Source organism: Cnephaeus nilssonii, assembly GCF_951640355.1.
Source record: "Cnephaeus nilssonii genome assembly, chromosome: 20".
Taxonomy (NCBI): domain Eukaryota; kingdom Metazoa; phylum Chordata; class Mammalia; order Chiroptera; family Vespertilionidae; genus Cnephaeus; species Cnephaeus nilssonii.
In genome coordinates, this window is record NC_137091.1 from 38,162,688 (window position 1) to 38,181,733 (window position 19,046).

Here is a 19,046-nt window from a genome sequence, read left to right on the forward strand (position 1 = left end):
GCATGGTTGTGGGGACACCTCTAGCCAGCCTGGGTGTGTACCACTGCAGGACAGGGGGAGACTGTGCGTGACTCCACGTGTGGGAAGCATTGATATGGTTCTGTGTGACCTTGTGGTGACACTCTGGGTGACAGGGTCGGCCTGCGATGCTTGCTACATGCATCCAGACCATGGGGGGCATGGCGTGAGTGTGCGCCTGTTAGACTGTGACAGTGTGACACTGCATGTGACGTGACAGGATGTGTGACACTGTGACCCCCTTTGAGTGTGGGGCTGTCACTGTTGTGAGGCTGTTTGTGATCTCCTGTGACCTGATGTGTGCGTGTGTGATAGTGCGGGATGTGTGACCCCGGGTGAGTGTGGTAAGTTTGAGTGTGTACAAGGGGATGCAATACTGTGTGACTGGGAAGCTGTGTGTGACCTGAGCATGCAGCACTCTTTGTGACAGCCATAGGCGTGGGGGACACTGTGTGACGTGTGCTGTGAGTGACACCGCACGGGGGGGGGGGGGGGGTGGCACTACCTCAGTGACGCTGTGTGAGCTGTGGGGCACTGTACCTGGGGGACCCAGGGCGGGACCCAGGGCGGGACCCCGGGTGGGACCCAGGGCGGGACCCAGGGTGGGCCTGTGAGTTTGCATGTGTGACCCTGCGTGGCCCCATGTGAGGGGCACTGTGAGTGCGGGGTGTGGGCCGTGTTTGGGATGCCGTAGGAGACCCTGTCTGTGTGGCTGTGGGAGGGAGTGACTGTGTGTGACGCTCCCTCTCTCCCCCCACGGGTGCACCTGTGCATCACACGCCGCGGCCGGGTGTGTGGCCACGCGTGGGCCCCCGCAGCGGGAGGCCGGGCTGGCGGGGGCCGCGGGCGGGAGAGGGTCCCGGGGGCGCGCGAGCGCGTCGGCCGCGCGAGCGGGGGAGGCGCGGCGGCGGCGGCGGCGGCGCATGCGGCTCTGGCGGAGGATCCGGGCGGGCGAGGCCGAGCGGAGCGGGGCGGCTCGGGGCCCGGCCGCGGACGCTGACTGGGAGGGCGGTCGGGCGCCGCGAGCAGCGGGGACAGCGGCACCCGCGGCCGCGGGCCCAGGTGAGCACCGTGGGGGCGGAGAGCCCCTCCCGACAGCATCTCCCCGCCGGCCCCAGCATCCCTCCCCCGCGCGCGCGGTGGCGTGGCCTGGACCCTCAGGGTCTCCCCGGCTGGGGGGAGGCGAAGGGTGGAGGGCAGAGCGAGCCCCCACCTCCCAGCCCAGTGCAGCCTCCGCGCCGTGCGTGGGTCTTGCCCCCGGGGCCTTGTCCTTCCCAGGCCTCCTCCTTGGGAACGGGGACTAGACTGCAGGGAGAGAGAGGCGCGGCCGCGGAAAGGTTAAAGCATCTGCTCCCACCGTCAGCCTTGCACCCCGCCAGCCTTGGCTGCGGCCACAGGACACTCCTTCCCACCCTCCGCCGTCCACCCGCTTCCTTCTCCATTCAATCGCGTCATGGCCAGGGCTGCTCCAGGACAGAGCTCACCAAGTGTGAAGTGCCTCCCCATCCCCAAATGGAAGGAATTGTGTTCACTATTTAACAGGGAGAGAAACTGAGGCCCAGAGAGGCCCAAAACCAGAAATATTGGGTTAAAGCTACAGCAGGAGTAAAGCGGGACTCGAACTCATTTCTGTCTGACTCCGGCACAGGCACTTTGATTTGCTGTGTGACCAGAGAATGGAAATTACTAGCAAGGGCCATGTTTTGAGGGCTTGTAGGTACTAGCTCCCACGTTCCCTGCATTGTTAGCCAGTTTCATCTTCAAACACCCCTACGAAATGGGTACTATTATAATGGCCGTTTTACAGATGAACAAATTGAGGCCAGAGGGGACGTGATGTAGCCAAGGTCACACAGGTGGTAAGTAGCCATGTGCCGGCTTTCCAGGGAAGAAGGCGAGAATAGCAATGGGTTTTGGAGAGTCCGCAAAAAGAGACCATCTCCACCGCACCGACCGAGACTCAGCCCCAGCTTCCCCAAAATCTAGTGGGTTGGCAACTGTCTGAATCTTTTCAGAAGGGAGACATTGATTTCCTCCCAGTTCCCTCCTTTCTTAGTCCTGGCATCAAGCCCGGGGTCCCAGATGGTAGAGGAGATGTATCTGATGGGGCCCACCCCCTTGAATTTCATGTTTACAATCTGGCAGTGTTCTAGAACACGGCTCCAGTCAGGCGACGTGTCAGTTAGCTATTGCCACAATAATGCTGCATAAGAAACCGCCCTCAAACTCAGTGTCTTAAAACACATAAGCATTTATGTAGCCACAGAGTCTGAGGCAGGTCGGTAACTTGGGTTGGGCTCCTCTGGGTTATTCACGTGTCAGGGTGGGGAGGGGGCTGTGGACTGCTGGCTGCTCTTGCTGGTTTGCCTGGATCACCTGGGGCTTGGGCCCTGGACTAGCCATGCTGTGTGTTTCTCATGGCCATAGTCAAGCTCAAGCAAAAACAAGGTCTCTTGAGTCCTGGGGTCAGAACTCACCCGCACGTCCACCTAAATCTGTTCATCAAAGCCGTGTGGCCAAACCCAGAGCGAATGGGTGTGGCATGCCCCTCACTTCACTCTTCCACCCCTCCCATTGCCACAGTCGGAGAACACCGAAGAGTTATAGCCACAAAGGGTGTGGCTCTAAGGAAGAAATGGAGCCGTTAATGCAATGACCATGGGCAAGTGAATTAACCCCTCTGTGTCTCAGTTTTCTCCTCTGTATAACAGGCCTAATAATAGCCTATCTTTAGGGAATTTGTGGGAATTAAATAAGATAATGCACATAAAGTACTGGGTACAGTACTCAATAAATGTTAGTTATTATCATTACTGCATTATAGAGCTCTATTGCTAACGGTGTTATCATTCTATCAACAACATCAGTGACAATTTGCCAAGCCCCTACCCTGTGCCAGCTTACCCAGGTGCTTCACCACAGCCCTATGGTGTGGTCAGGGTGAACATTATTGTCATTATTATTATGTCCACTTTAGAGACAGGGAAACTGAGGACGGCAGAAGGGACAGGACTCACAGCCAGTCGCTGTTGGAAGTGGGATCTCTGAGCTCAGGCCCTGCTTCCAGCCCTAACCTACCTCTGCCCATCCGCAGGCCTCCCCCTCCCCGATGGCACAGGTACCAGGGGAAGTGGACAACATGGAGAGCCTGCCGGCCTCCAACAACAACAACCCTGCAGCCCGCTGGGAGAGCCCAGATCGGGGCTGGGAGCGGGAGCAGCCCGCGGCCCCCTCACTCTTCGAGTGCTCCCGGATCAAGGCCTTGGCAGGTACCTGGAAGAGGGGTGGGGTGGGAGGAGAGAGGGAGGGGGCTGCTGGGTGTTGTCTGTATCCCTCAATATCTGTGCCCTGGATGGCCTGGAGGATGGGAAGACAGTTATAGACACTTAGAACTTGAATCTTTACACCAGCACCGTCCAATAGAACTTCCCATGATGATGGGAAAATGTTCTCTGTCTGGGTGTCCAATATACTAAACACTAGTACTTGCGGTTATGAGCACTTAAAATGTGGCCAGTGCCTCCTGATGAGCTGGATGTGTAATTTTATTTGGTTTTATTGGTTTAGATTGAAACGTGGCCTGTGGCCGCTGTATGTAGCAGGGCACTCTTAGATCCTTAGGGACGTGTACAGTCCCAGAAACGTGGGATTCCTTAGAATCCTGAAATGCTGAAAGGCCAGGTTTTAGGACCTTAGAATGTCAGACTCGGAGATGCTTTGAAACCGTGACTTTTAGAAATGGAGGAGACTCTTGTAAACAAAATTTTATAGTCACAGACCTTAGGAATTTTAATCATTGGCTCCTAGGACCTCAGACCCTTAGAAATCTAAACTCTAATATACACAGAGGGTTATAATCCTAACCCTTTAGAATTTCCGAATAGAAATGTGAATCCTGAGAACTTTGAGACAGAATGACCAAACCTTCCTGCTTTAGCACTGAAGCCCTCAGGGACAACTAGGATTGTTGGGCACCTACTTGATGTTTTAGAACAATATAAACAAAACCCGGAGAATTATAGAGTTATAATCTTAGGGGAATTGTAGACCCTTGAACCTTACGACTGTGTCTTCACGTGGCTTTAGGACCTCAGATGAGTTTAATCATCAGACTTAAAACTTTATAAGCAAAGACCCTTAGAGACGTGTAACTTCAAAATCGTAAGCCTTGAAAACATTAGACCCTTAGCACCTTTGACCCGTGGGATGTTAATGTCTCAGAAACATGGACTGTTTTATATATATATATATATATATATATATATATATATATATATATATATATATATATATATATAGTTATAATCATAAAATCTTGAAATCCTAAAGTCAGAATCTTAGAATTTCAGTAACTCAGCATTTGACAATCATGGGATCTTCAATACTACGATTTTTGGAGCTTTAGAATTAAAATATGTGGGACAGGGTGTCAAACTCTGGGGAAGCAAGTGACATAGATGAGTGAATGGACTGGGGGCTGTGGTCAGCTAGCAAAAAAAAAAAAAAAATGCCCTGGACACCAGCTCTCCCCATGGGGAAATGCAGGCCCAAAGTTGCTAGCTTTGATGTTTATCTGCAATTTCCCAATTAAAAAGAACTTTGAACCAAATTCAAGCCATGGATTGCCAGCTTCCTCGGATTTTGGAACCTAGAATGATCTCAACATATTATTCATGAAAACTTAAAATCATACCTTTAGATTCTTAGAAGCTTAAAAACATATCATCTTAGAATTTCAGAACTTATTATTTCATCCACAAAATATTTATTCAGTGCCTGCTCTGTGCTTGGCCCCTGTTGGACAATATGAGGGGCATAATGGTGACTGAGCCAGCTCTGGTCCTGCCCCTACAGGGCTCCCAGTCCAATGGTAGATCTAGCCAGATAGTGATGACCCAGAGGGGTTAGGGCCGGGCTGGGGGAGGCACTGGCACAGGGCTGTGATGGGAAGCCCGGGGGCTGTAGGAGCCCAAATGAGGTGCCTGCTTCAGTCTGGAGAGTCAAGGAAGGCTCCCTGGAGGAGGAGATGCCCAAACTGAGGCCCAAAGGATAAAGCGTAGTGAACTCTGGGTAGAGAGAGTGCAAGATTATTCCAGGCAGAGGGAACAGCATATGCAAGATCTCCAGAAGTTGGAAGCGACTTGAGTGAGGAGGGTACAGATGGTGAGGAAGTGATGATGGGAGAGGAGCCAGTAGGAGCCACATATTGAAGGGCCCTGTAGGCCACAATGAAGGGTGTGAGGACACCAGGGAGCAGTGGTAAGATTTTAAGCAGAGGTGGGATGTGGTAACATGAAGATCAAGGACTTTTCAAATCTTAGGATCATTGGCTCACAGAACGTCAGCGCTGGGCCTCAGACAGCATCTAGTCTAGAGAATTGTAGAGGTCCCCTTTAAGAAAAAATATTTCTCACACACTCCCTGTGTCTACTTAAACTATTGTAACTGTAGTTTCTTAAATGCACACAAACACATAATTCTGTTTCTATCTCTTATGCCGACAGTTCTCTACAACTAAAACACATGATATCAGACTCCACACCCAAACCACAAAACCAGTAACATTCACATTAACAGTAACTTGGCGATGCTACTGTTCTGTGAAACCTTGTTGCTGCTCAGATGCTAATGTGACCTAGACTCTAGGATACATTTCCATTTGCATCCCTTTGCCTGCTTCTCTCATAGTTTTTCTCTATTCAAACTAAGGCCAAACCTTTGAGCAGAGTCCTCCATAGCATGTATGGCATGAAGACATTCAAGAAATTGTCTGAAATGAGGACATCTGTAATAGTGTCAGTAATAGAAATAAATGTAAAAAGAAAGCAAAAAATTGTCTGGACCTGTTGCTCAGAGAGTTCCCTTCATCACTCTCCACTGTTGTGGTCCGTTGTCATTATCATCTCTTGAGGGCCCTCTCCTCTTTATCTATTCATTTACTCTCTTTTATTCCCATATCTCCCACCAATGCCTTCTCCCCTATAGGCGACCATTCTAATAATTTTTTTTCCATTCTAATAATTTTTAAAAATATATATTTTGTTCTTGATTTCAGAGAGGAAGGGAGAGGGAGAGATAGAAACATCAACGATGAGAGAGAATCATTGATTGTCTGCCTCCTGCACGCCCCACACTGGGGATTGAGCCCGCAACCCGGGCATGGGCCCTGACCGGGAATCAAACCGTGACCTCCTGGTTCATAGGTTGACTCTCAATCACTGAGCCATGCCGGCTGGACCCATTCTAATAGTTTTTTAATGCACATCCTTTCCTTCGCATGTGGACGGTCTTTCAAAACGTGCATGGCTAATTAGTGTGTGTGCAGACATATATTTTAACTCTTTGTTAAAGTATGACATGCACACGGAAAGGCTGATCAATCACCAGCATTTCCGTAAACGAGCACCATCTTGTAACCAGCCAGCAGATAAGGATGCAGAATGTGACAGCCCAGACAAGCCCCACGCTGGCCACCGCTCTATCATTGCAGCTCAAGAATAAAACCTGTCCTCACTTCTAACAGTGCACGTGCCTTTTGCCAGTGTTTGAGCTCCCTATAAATGGAGTCATGCAGCACGCACTGTTTTGTGTCTGGCTCCAGCCGCTCCACACTCTGCCTGTAAGATTCATCCACTTCTGCCTGCACATGTAGGTGTTCCTTCATCGCTGTACAGTGTTCCACAGTGTGGCTAAGCCGTAGCCTGTCCAATGGCCTGTTGATGAGCATTTGGGTTGCTTTTAGGTTAGGGCTCTCACAAACCAGACTGTTGCAAACGAGCAGTTGCTAGTATTACAGAGTATTACAAATAAAGCTATTGCTGCTTTAACCCTTTGCACTCGCTTGCTTTTTTCTCGATTCCTTTATTCTAATGCTAACCGTGTCGAGTCACACTCGACATCCGAGTGCAAAAGGTTAAACTTCCTAGTACATCTTTTTGTTGGGCATACACTCTCATGTCCGGATGGCTTAGAGTCGTAAGGGATAAAACAGAGGGGAGTTTAATGAAGGGCCATTTACAGAGGTGTGGGTAGTGGAGACCCCCAGGGGCTGGGTCTAGGCAGGCAGTGGTGAGATGGGAGAGAGGCCTAAAGCTTAGGGAAAAACACTTAAAAAACATTTTAATAATGTACTGTCTTTAACCTGAAGTCAAAAATTCTGGGTAAGGGTAAAGCCTTACGCAGTGGTCGGCAAACTCATTATCCAACAGAGCGGCAAACCGCGGCTCGAGAGCCGCATGTGGCTCGTGAGCCGCAGTTTGCCGACCACTGGCTTAGACCCACCACGGAGTGACATGGTTGGGTCCTAGGATCGGTGTGTATCTAACTTTGGTACAAACATGGCCAGTGTGTAGCATTTTACATTCCCCTCAACAGTGTATGAGTATACAACCAACCAAACCTTGCTATGGCCATGCTTTTTAATTTTAGCCATTCTGGTGGGTGTGCATTCTAGTGTGGCTTTAATTTGCATTTTACTGATGACTAATCACAACTAAAGAGGTAGAGCACCTTTTCATATGTTTACTGACTATTTGGATATCCTGTGAAGTGCCTATTTTCCTGCCTTTTTCTGATTGCTTTTCAGGAGTTCTTATATATTCTGGGGCCAAGTCCTTTGCCATATGTATGTGTTGTGAATATTTTCTCCCCTCTCTGTGGCTCGTCTTTTCATTTGCTAAAAGGTGCCTTTTGATAAACAGAATTTCTTAACTTACACGTAGTCTAATTTAATAATTATCTTCTGGATGGCTAACATTTTGTGTCTTCTTTAAGAAATATTTGCCTACTCCAAGACAATGGAGATATTATTTGATGTTTTCTTCCAAAAGCTTTGTTGTATTCCTTTCACATTTAGATTTATAACCCAAAGGATATTTATTATATTTCTTGTGTACAGTGTGTGTGGGTCAGGTCCCCCTGCCCACATGGATATCCAGTTGACTCAGCTCCACTTATTGAAAAGACTTTCCTTTCCCTCCTGAACTTCAGTGTCACTTTGTCATCAACCTGGGAGCCCTATATGAATGGGTTTGTGGGTGCAGGTATTGCTGACTGATACAAGTTTTGTCATATTCTAGATTGCATTTTTTGGCATGATTTTCTCATTCAGCATTGTCTTAAGACTCATCCATGTGGCTCTGTGTACATCTAATCTGTTGCTTCTCACTGGTGCATGGAGTCCTTGGTGTGTATTCACCATATTTGACCCATCCCTGCCCAGTGATGGACAACCAGGCGGTCTCCTACCCTGACCCTGCTCCTAGCCGCCCCATCCCCACATAGCACTTCATTGAACATCTTTCTGTATGCTATGAACCAGTGTGAAAAAAGTTTTGGGGACACCTAGGGGAAAGAATTGCCAGGTCATGGGGGTGTACACTAGTTGAATTGGACTGGTTGTTTTCAGAATGGATGACCCAGTTTATAACTCGCACCGGCAGGCATGAGGATTATGATAGCCCACATTCCCACCAATACTTGGTATTCTCCAGCTTCCTAACTATTCCCAGACTAATATCAAAACATACCCCTTTCCTATTAAGTCTCTCTGCATCCTTTCTCCTTAACCAGTAATGGATAGAGGAGTTCTCCCTCTGCTCCATGGGAGTGTCAATGTATTAAAGAGATGAATAAATGAAAGTCTCATTCTGAGGAAATGTATCTCACTTGTGATGGGTGGTTGCCGCAGTGGAGAAGAGCGTAGGAATGGTAACTCAATATGAGCACATGGCAGAGGTAGGACAATTGTGATTTGGCTCAGGGTCTTGACAGCCCAAAGGTACCTGTGCCAGCTAGATCCTGGCAGGAAGTAATGGCCCCCTCAAAGGGATAAAACAGGAGAGTTTAATGAAGGGCCATTTACGGAGGTGTGGGCAGTGGAGACCCCCAGGGGCTGGGCCTCGGCAGGCAGTGGTGAGATGGGAGACAGGCCTCCCCAGTAGGTGCAGGGGGTGCAGGAGAGGAGCCAGGCACTGCCAAAAGCTGGTCAAACAGGGCGGGAGGGAATACCTTTCTTCTCTCCTCTCATCTGCTGTCTAAACCCAACAGAACGTCTGAGGCCTTTGAGGGCTGGGAGCCCAATCACGCAGTCCACACAGAGCAGGTGCGGGAAAGTGGTGGGGGCACTGGCAGGGCAGCGGAAGACACCCTGCACGCTAGCCAGACACACGCGCCGATGGCAAACCTTCCGTGTCATCTGAGGTTGGCAGTGCACTCGGGGACATGTTTGGTTTCACCCCTGCCGTGTTTTATAAAACCGCAACTCGGTTGCAACATTTAAAAACAGGGAGTTTTTGTCTTTAAGAAACACAGATTTTTGGCTCCTCATGATGTCACATGATATGGCAGCACCGGGCCACCGTCTTTAAGACTCCAGACAAGGGGCCACGTGGCCGCCGAGCCCTTTGAGGAGGGCCTCGGTTTCCCATTTCAGATCTGCCTGGTCCCCACGGGCATTTCAGTTCTGGACACGTCAGCTCGGCTCCATGATAATAAGATTGTAATCCCAAAAACCGAACTCTCACTGCATGGTTCTTTCTGAAGTCGCCACCCAGGTGGTCCAGGATGTGTTCCTATTCATTTTCTTTATGTTGTCATTTCATCAAATGAAATGACAAAATAAAACATCTTCTCTTGGGTCCTTGTTCTCCAAGCATGAGTCCCCAAACACCCAGGGTCCCCCAGGACCCACGGGAGGAACCCTCATCTGTTCCAAACCCCTCATTTGCAAATGGGAATTTGGAGGCCCCAAGAGGAGCGATGACCTCTGGAAGCCACACAGCTGGTCATCGTAGCGGCAGGGCTGAGTCCAGTGGCCTCATTCCGGCATCACTCCGGGGATGCACTGAAGTTCCCTTTTGGCATCAGCATTGGCCAAATCCGCCGTGGGCCTGGGCATCAGCGTTCAAAAGCAGAATCACCAAACATCCACTTCTGCGTCTTTTCCTGTCCTCACTTCCTCACATGTGATCTTAAAAGGCTAAGCTGCTGTAACAAAGAGACCCAAGCAGTACAGGGGCTTAAAGGAGTGAGGAGCTCATTTCTCCCTCCTGCATCGTCCCCCGGTGAGCAGCCGCTCTGGCAGAGAGGCGCTGTTCCAAGCAGTCAGCGCGGGTCCCAGGTTCCTTCTTCCACTCTGTGCTCTCTGGGCCTTGGTGTTCAGCCTGTGGGAATCCGGGGGAGAGGGGTGAAGGGCAGGCAGCAGTTTCCTTTTTTGATAAAACTTCAAATTACGAAATTATTATAGATTCACAGAAACTAGCAAAGGGAGCGCAGATGATAAAAAGACAAATAACCCAATTGAAAATGGGCAAAGCTTTGCATAGATATTTCTCCAAAGAAATACAAATGGCCAATAAGCCTGTGCAAAGATGCTCAACATCGTTAATCATTGGGGAAGTGCAGATCAAAACCATATCGAGGCACCATTTCATCCCCACGAGGAGGGCAATAATGATAACAACAATAATAAAACCGAGGCAATAACAAGCGGAGGCGAGGCTGGGCGGAAACTGGAACCCTCGTACACTGCCGGTGGGAATGTGTAACGGTGCAGCCACTTTGGAAAATAGTTTGGCAGTTCCTCAAAAGGGTGAAGGTAGATTACCCAGCCAGTCCACTCCCAGGTATGTACTCAAGATAAACTGAAAACGTGCCCACAGAAAAACTTGCACCTGAATGTTCATGGCAGCATTATTCATAATCACCAAAGAGCGGAAACAACCCGAATGTCCCTTAACGGATGAACAGACAAGTGAAATGCAGTAAATCCACACATGTATGGTTATTTGGCCAGAAAAAGGAGTACAGTACTGACACATGTGACGACATCAACAAACCTTGAAAACATGATGCTAAGTAAAAGAAGCCAGGCACACAAAAGACCATCTATTGTGTGGTTCCACTTAGATAACATGTCCAGAATAGAGAAAATATATAAGTGCAGATATATAGTGCTGGGAGAAGAGTGAATGGGCAGTGACTGCTAATGGTTACGGGGTCTCTTCTTGGGGTGTTGAAAATATTCTGATATTAGACAGTGGTGATGGTTGCACAACTTTGTGGATATACCAAAAACCACACTTTAAAGTTACACTTTAGAAGAGTGAATTTTATAATACGTGTAGCTCATACTAAAGCAGCTATTTAAGAAATGAGTAAGAGACTCCCGAACCCTTTCTTGGTAAGCAAGGGAGGCAGAAGTTGCACACATTCTTCCTTGCCCTCCCCTCCCCTTGTTAGTGTCCTCCGAGCGTAAATGAATCAGGAGGCCTTGCTAAAATTCAATGGCAAAGTTTTATTCAAGGATCTTAAGATCTGCAATTCGGGCAACACTCCTAGGACCCAGAGTGTTCCAAAGGAAAGAGGGAAGTTGAGTAAAAAGCACATTCTTGAGGAGAGTCAGTCCTGCATTCCTAGCTTCTGGATTGGTCTGAGCTGGTGACCTTCCAGGGGTCAAGTGTCTGGACGCATGAACATTTCCCCGCTAAGTTCTTCTCATGAACATCCTTTCCTGAACTCTTTGGAAGGTTAGCTATTGGACTTATATCTATTTCTAGGCATTGATGCACAACTGAAAAGTTCAAAAGTTAAGTCCTCAGGCTAAAGTAAAATAAAACCTATTCCTCACTTTTCAGCCCATCCTAATTTAAGTAACGTTGTTAGCTTGGCTATGGTGACTCCATTTTGTTTTTTCACTCTTTCCTCTGTAGTCGCCCTCCTATTCCTCACCCTAAGGAGGTGGGCTATGCAGTGTCTAGCTGGCAGTGCAGTTGCTAGGGAGTGGCAGGCGGGTTCCTGCCCTCAGGGAGCGAGCTTCAGTGTAGCATAGTCCTTCCTCTTCATTCCCCACAGCCTGTCAGTTGCCAGGTTTTACTTTTTCGTCTCTAAATAACTCCAATATGACATCTTCTCCCATTCCCACAGCTCTGCCCTCCTCCAGCTTTGACCTCTCTCTCCTGAGTCCCCTGCCCAGTCACCTCCCTGGTCTCCTGGCTGCCATTCTTGCCCTTTCTGACCCCCCCCCTCCTGAAACACAGCTGTCATCTTGTCCCTCCCCCAGGGGCACCTCCATGGCTCCCTAGTATATTCTCTGTGCCCCAACTACACTGAGCTCCGTGACAGGACTCTGCCTTATTCAGAGCCTAGGACAGTGGGGGACACATGGTAGGCGCGCAAATATTTATTGAATGAATGAACAGAGCCAACGGGGGTAGAAAACAGGGAGGGCTTGTTGTGGATGTGATATCTCAGGAAAACGTTAAATGTATTTTTATTGATTTCAGAGAGGAAGGGAGAGGGAGAGAGAGATAGAAACATCAATGATGAGAGAGAATCACTGATCAGCTGCCTCCTGCACACCCCAGACTGGGGATCCGAGCCCGCAACCGGGGCACGTGCCCTGACCGGGAATGGAACCGTGACCTCCTGGTTCATAGGTCAATGCTCAACCACTGAGCCAGGCGGGCTGGGCTTTCTTATTTTTTTATTTTAATTTTATTATTATTATTTTTTAAATTTCTTTATTGATTAAGGTGTCACATATTTGTCCTCATCCCCCCATTCCCATCCCCCACCCCTCCCCACGGATGCCCCCACCCCCCTGTTGTCCTTAACCATTGGTTAGGCTCATATGCATGCACACAAGTCCTTTGGTTGATCTCTCCCCCCTACCCCCACCTTCCCCTACCCTCCCTCTGAGGCCCGACAGTCCGATCCATGCCTCCTTGTTTCTGGGTCTGTTCTTGTTCATCAGTCTATGTTGTTCATCATTTCCCCTAGATGAGTGAGATCATGTGTTACTAGAAATACACTTATAAGAACCGAATGTGAGACGAGCAATAATAGTTATGCTGACAGGCAAATGAATCAGTCTGTAGTGAGTTTCGTTCTGGACCAACAGTTCTTTTGAGACCCAATTTCAATGTCCACCAGTTCCTTATGTGTACATGTCGGCACTGACTTTTCAGCTCTGGATGGTGGACAAATGGTGGTAATGCAGGTCCGACTCCCTCTGGTTTGGTCTCGCCCGGACCCAGGGGCGCGGCTTCACCCGGACTCAGGGGCGCGCGTCCTCACCCGGACCTGGGACCCAGCATCACCCAGGCCCCGGGGCGCGTGGCCTCACCGGGACCCAGGTGTGCGCGGCCTCACCCGGTCCCGGGATCCAGCCTCACCCGGAGGGCTGGGCTTTTAAAAAATATATATATTTTTATTTATTTCAGAGAGGAAGGGAGAGGGAGAGAGATCTCAGGAAAACTTGGAAAGACAAAGGAGGCTGTCTTCAGGTGGGCAGCGGTGGGGAGGGGCAGGAGGCCCAGGGAGGAGGAGCCGGCAGCGCAGAGACCTTATCGTTTTGGGGGGCTGGGCCTGAACAGTGGGCGGTGGGGGCCTGGGGTGAAGCTGGAAGGGGGAGTTCCTGGGGAGGTCCCTCGGGAAGACGGCAGCTCATCAGAGCCTGTCCTTCAGATGAGCGGGAAGCCGTGCAGAAGAAGACTTTCACCAAGTGGGTGAACTCTCACCTCGCCCGCGTCGGCTGCCACATCGGGGACCTCTATGCCGACCTCCGGGACGGCTTCGTGCTCACGAGACTCCTGGAGGTGCTGTCCGGGGAGCAGCTGGTGAGGGGGCGTGGGGGCTGGGGGACGGGGGTTGGCCCTGGGTCTCTGGCTGGGCTAGGACGGGGGCCTGGCTGGGAAGGTGCAGGTGGGTGAGGGGGCCTGCGCTCTGGCGGCGGGGCTGTGGCTCAGGGGCCGGGCTTGGTGGGGAGGCACCTGCAGGCGTGTCTTGGGACGGAGGGTTTTGATGAGGGTGAGGGCCGTGGTTGGGGGGACTCTGGGCTTGGGTGGGGCTCTGGTGGAACGGGCAAGTGCAGCGGCAGCGGGCCATGGCTGTAACACAGCAGAACTCTGTTGAGGGGTCTGTGGGTGAGGGTGTGGCTGTCCTCGGAAGGGGATGCCTTGGTCGTGGGGACCCGACAGAACCCTTGTATGTGTGTGGCTTGTTGTGTGGGTGACGGTCGTATTTCTGGGGCTTCATCGCGAAGGACAGGGTTCTGATAGAGCTAGAGATCATTCCAGCCCAGAGCCTGGAGCTCCAAGTCGTGAGGGGCATGGCCATGGGATAGAAACAAATGCCATTGGAAGGAATGGAGCTATAAACTAGGGAGAGCCTTTGGATGGGGCGGGGCTTGATAGGAATGGGCGGGCTCCAGCGGGTGCCGAAAGGGTGTGGCTATGGAACTGGAGGCCAAACTTGGAGAGCCGCTTGGTGGATGGACAATAAGGCTGTCTATTGGGTAGTAGTCCGATGGGAGGGCTACAGGCCGGGGGCGGAGCTCAACCTTACGAAGTATAGTTATATATATATAAAAAAAAGTATAGTTATCAGCTGGGAGGTGTAGCTTTGGTAGAAGGGGGGACCGGGACTGGAATAAGCCAGGGAGGGAACTGGCTCTTGAAAGGGTCTGGCTGTGGGAAGGAGAGGGATTCTTTTTTTAAAAATTTATCTTTATTGTTGAAAGTATCACAGATGGCCCTTCCCTCCCTTCTTCCCCCACTGACCAGGGGAGGGATTCTTTAGGACTGGGTCTCGGGTCTTTGCTGAGGCTGAAGGAGCGTGGTCTGGGCTTGGGTATCCAGAGGCGTGACTCTGGGGCTGACATCTTGGAAAGGGGTGGGGGTGGGGCCCGGGGTGCAGGGTGCTGGGTCTGGTCCTCCATCTCCCAACGCCCCGCCGCCCTAGCCGCGGCCCACGCGCGGTCGCATGAGGATCCACTCCCTGGAGAACGTGGACAAGGCTCTGCAGTTCCTGAAGGAGCAGCGTGTGCACCTGGAGAACGTGGGCTCGCACGACATTGTGGACGGGAACCATCGGCTGACCCTGGGCCTGGTCTGGACCATCATCTTGCGCTTCCAGGTGATCCCCAAGTGTCCCCTGCCCAGCCGGCCTCCTAAGGTGGGGCCTTAGGGGGCGTCCCCCATCCACTCAACCATTCATTCATTCATTCATTCACTTCAAAAAATTCTAATATGCTCCAGCAACCCTGTTCCAGGGGGTGGAATGAAAATATTGATAAAAATAATAATCATTGCCCTAGTGGTCGGCAAACTCATTAGTCAACAGAGCCAAATACCAACAGTACAACGATGGACATTTCTTTTGAGAGCCAAATTTTTAAAACTTAAACTTCTTCTAACGCCACTTCTTCAAAATAGACTCGCCCAGGCCGTGGTATTTTGTGGAAGAGCCACATTCAAGGGGCCAAAGAGCCGCATGTGGCTCACGAGCCGCAGTTTGCTGACCACGGCTCTAGCCTGTTTGGTTCAGTGGATAGAGCGTCAGCCTGTGGGATCCGGGTTCAATTCTGGTCCCGGGCATGTACCTCCATTGCAGGGTCCTCCCTGGCAGGGGCTCATGCAGGAGGCAACCAATCCATGTGTTTCTCTCACATTGATGTTTCTCTCTGTCTTTCCCTCTCCCACTCTCTCTAAAAATCAATGGAAAAATACCCTCGGGTGAGGATTAAAAAGAAAAATCACTGTCAGCATCACTATGATCATCATTTTTATATTTTTTACTGTGTTCCAGTCACCGTTCCAAGCATGTGGCATTTAATACATACCACAACCCCCTAAACCAGGGGTCCTCAAACTACGGCCCGCGGGTCACATGCGGCCCGCCGAGGACATTTATCCGGCCCGCCCGGTGTTTTTGCCGCCGCTGCCTGTCCTGCTTAGCAGCCGACTTAGCAGTGTGCATAGGAATTTGTTCATAGTGTGTTTTTTTTAAACTATAGTCCGGCCCTCCAACAGTCTGAGGGACAGTGAACTGGCCCCCTGTTTAAAAAGTTTGAGGACCCCTGCCTTAAACTAAGTAGTATTTATTACTCCATCTTACTAGTGAGGAAACAAGCCCAGAGAGGTGAAGTAATAGGCTCAAGGTCACACAGCTGGGTGGTGGAGCTGGAATTCAAATTCCGACAGTTTTGCTCCAGTTCAGAAACAGAATAGGGAGATTTCCTGCCTTTGTGGATGGACAATAAACAAACCTATAAACATACAAACGAGGGGTGTATGGGGAAAGGGCCAGTTCTAGGCAGAGAAGTAAAAAGAGCTACGCAGAAGAGATTATGGTAAGTCGGTAAAGGGTATAAAATATTAAGTTGATGGCACTGATACTTCAGACTGGGAGACCAGAGGAGGGCTCTCTGGAAGCTCTTTGCTGAACGACATGAAATTGAAGGGGGAACCCATCCCAGAAAGGGGACACGGCAGAGGCAAAGGCCCTGAGGTGGCATGATGGAAGTACAGGAAGACCAGAACGGCTAGAGGATAGGAGGCCGGAGGTGACGGAGGAGATGACATCAGAGGGGTTGCCAGGGCCTAGGAGATCTCTGATAAGCAGTTTGGATTTTATTCCATCTGACATGGGAAGAGATTGGAGAGTTTTATCAGGAGGAGGGGCGTAGTCAGATTTAGAAGGCTCCCTCTGGATTGGGTGGTCACCAGAATTGGGTGCTGGGAGTCCAGGGAAGAGTCTGGAGCTGGACCTGGGGCGTAGACAGGTGAAAAGGAGGGCAGGTAGGAAAGAAGCTGGGGGGCGGGTGATGGGGGGAGTGGGCATGCCATGGGGGAATGGGAAGGATGGGGAGCTGTTCAGGTCTAGACCCAGGGCTCTGGGCTGAGGACTGGCGGATAGTGGAGCCACCCTGAGACAGGCCAGGGAGAAAGATAAGGTTTGGGAGAGACGCTGAGGTCACTTGGGGGAATGGTGGTCATCAGGGTCAGGGGACATTAGTAGGAGGCACTTATGAATCCACTGGATACTGGGAATGGAGCTCAGAAAAATGGTGAAAGCTGGAGACAGGTATGGACGTCAGTACAGAATGAGGGAATGAGCCCATTGGATTGGGGGTGGGGTGGGGTGGGGTGGCTAGTAGCTGGAGCCTAAAACCAGGGCTTGGGCTACCTACTTCTCTACGTTGTACCTAAATGCCAAACGCAGCTCTCAAGTCTAGGGCCCAAGTGTCGAGCACCCCCCTACGTTTCTTTTTTTTTTTTTTTAATATATTTTATTGATTTTCTAAAGAGAGGAAGAGAGAGGGATAGAGAGTTAGAAACATTGATGAGAGAGAAACATCGATCAGCTGCCTCCTGCACACCCCCCACTGGGGATGTGACCGCAACCAAGGTACATGCCCTTGACCGGAATCGAACCTGGGACCTTTCAGTCCGCAGGCCGACGCTCTATCCACTGAGCCAAACCCGTTTCGGCCCCCTACGTTTCTTGAACCTGCTCTTACTCTGGGTCCTCCAGGACATAAACACCACGTGGTCCTGGAACTCTCACAGGGCAGCGAGCCCTTCAGTCTGCTAGGGGCACTGTAACAAAATGCCCCAGACCAGGGGCTTAGACAACGGAAATTAACTTTCTCATAAAGTTCAAGATCGAGGTGCGGCAGGTTGGGTTTCTCCTGAGGCCTCTCTCCTTGGCCTGCCAAGGACCACGTTCTCGCTACGTCCTCACGGGATCTTTACTCTGCGTGGGCGTGTCCCTCTTCCTCTTCTTTCTTTAATACTCACCTGAGACTATGCTTATTGATTGTAGAGAGAGGGGGGAGAGAGAGAGAGAGAGAGAGAGAGAGAGAGAGAGAGAGAGAGAGAGAGAAGCAAACATCCATCAGTTGCCTTCTGTGGGACCCCCACAGGAATCGGACCTGAACCCTTTTGGTATGAGGGATGACGCTCCAACCAACTGAGCCACACTGGCCAGTGCTCTTCCTCTTCTTGTAAGGACACCCATATTACATTAGGGCGCTACCCTTAGATCTCATTTCACCTTAACTCTCTGAGGCCCTATCTCCTAATACAGTCACATTGGGGGTTAGGGCTTCAACTTATGAATTTGGGGGGCGGAGGGGGACACAACAACACAGTTCAGACCATAATGGGGTGACAATAGACCAGATGAAGAAATAACATGTCCAGATAATGATAAATGCTAAGGAGATAATAAGGCAGGGCAGGGGGATGTGCGATTTGGGTATGCATATGGAGGTTTAAAATCAGGTGGTGGGTCAAGTCCTCACTGAGAAGGTGGCAAGAGCACAGACCTCAGGGAGGAGGTGGAGCCTTGTGGGGACCTGGGGAAGGTTGTTCCAGGCAAAAGGAACAGCCGGTGCAGAGGCCCTGGGGAGGGAGGACGCTGGTGAGTTAGTGACAGGACAGAGTCTCTGGAGGAGAGCGAGCTGCTGAGGAGGAGGTCAGAGACACACCGAGAGGAGACTGCGAGGCTTTTATCTTTACGCAGAGTGAGCTGGAGCCACGTGTTGAGGATAGGAGGCACGTGGTCTCATGGGTCTGTTCACAGGGTCCCTCTGTCACTTGAAGAACAGACTGTGGGGGCGGGGCGGGGAGACCAGCATGGAGGCCACTGCACTAGCTCAGGTGGGAAATGATGATTGATGGCTGGGGTCAGGGAAGCGGCCCAGACCCCAAGGATGGCAGCACCCCTGGAAGCTGAGACCCTAATCCACCACTGCCCCCCCTCCCCGCCTCCGTTGTGGATGGTCTGGCCCACTCCTGAACCCCCACCCCTGCCTCCACCCACTGTTACCCACTACCCTCCCTGGCTATAGGGTGGGAGGTGGATTTCCCAGCTTCAAGCCCTCCAGGTCCCCAAAGTTGAGTTTTGTATCCTCACAGATTCAAGTCATCAAAATCGAGACGGAGGACAACAGAGAGACACGCTCTGCCAAGGATGCGCTACTCTTGTGGTGTCAGATGAAGACAGCTGGGTAAGCTCCCCCAGCCCCACTCAGGCTGGGCCCTAACCTTGGGGGCTCCTTTGGGGATGAGTGCAAGGGACAGCTCAAATCCTGTGTCAGAAGTTACATGTGGAACTAATAGACTGTAAAGAAAACACATCCACTCTTCTGACCTTGATGAATAAACTTGCATAACAACCCGGCCGGTGAGGCTTAGTGGTTGAGTATTGACCTATGAACCAGGAGGTCACAGTTCGATTCC

General features: G+C 50.8%; 1 protein-coding gene across 1 annotated transcript in view; it reads left to right on the forward strand.

The window, feature by feature from the left end:
- The first annotated feature begins 3,112 nt into the window (after positions 1 to 3,112).
- Positions 3,113 to 19,046, forward strand: part of SPTBN4 (spectrin beta, non-erythrocytic 4) — a 79,833-nt gene continuing 63,899 nt past the window's right edge. The window contains exons 1-4 of the mRNA XM_079800437.1: positions 3,113 to 3,287; positions 13,486 to 13,637; positions 14,761 to 14,934; positions 18,723 to 18,814. Coding sequence (XP_079656563.1) covers positions 3,128 to 3,287; positions 13,486 to 13,637; positions 14,761 to 14,934; positions 18,723 to 18,814 — 578 coding nt within the window. The 5' untranslated portion in view covers positions 3,113 to 3,127. The remainder of the gene's footprint in view (positions 3,288 to 13,485; positions 13,638 to 14,760; positions 14,935 to 18,722; positions 18,815 to 19,046) is intronic.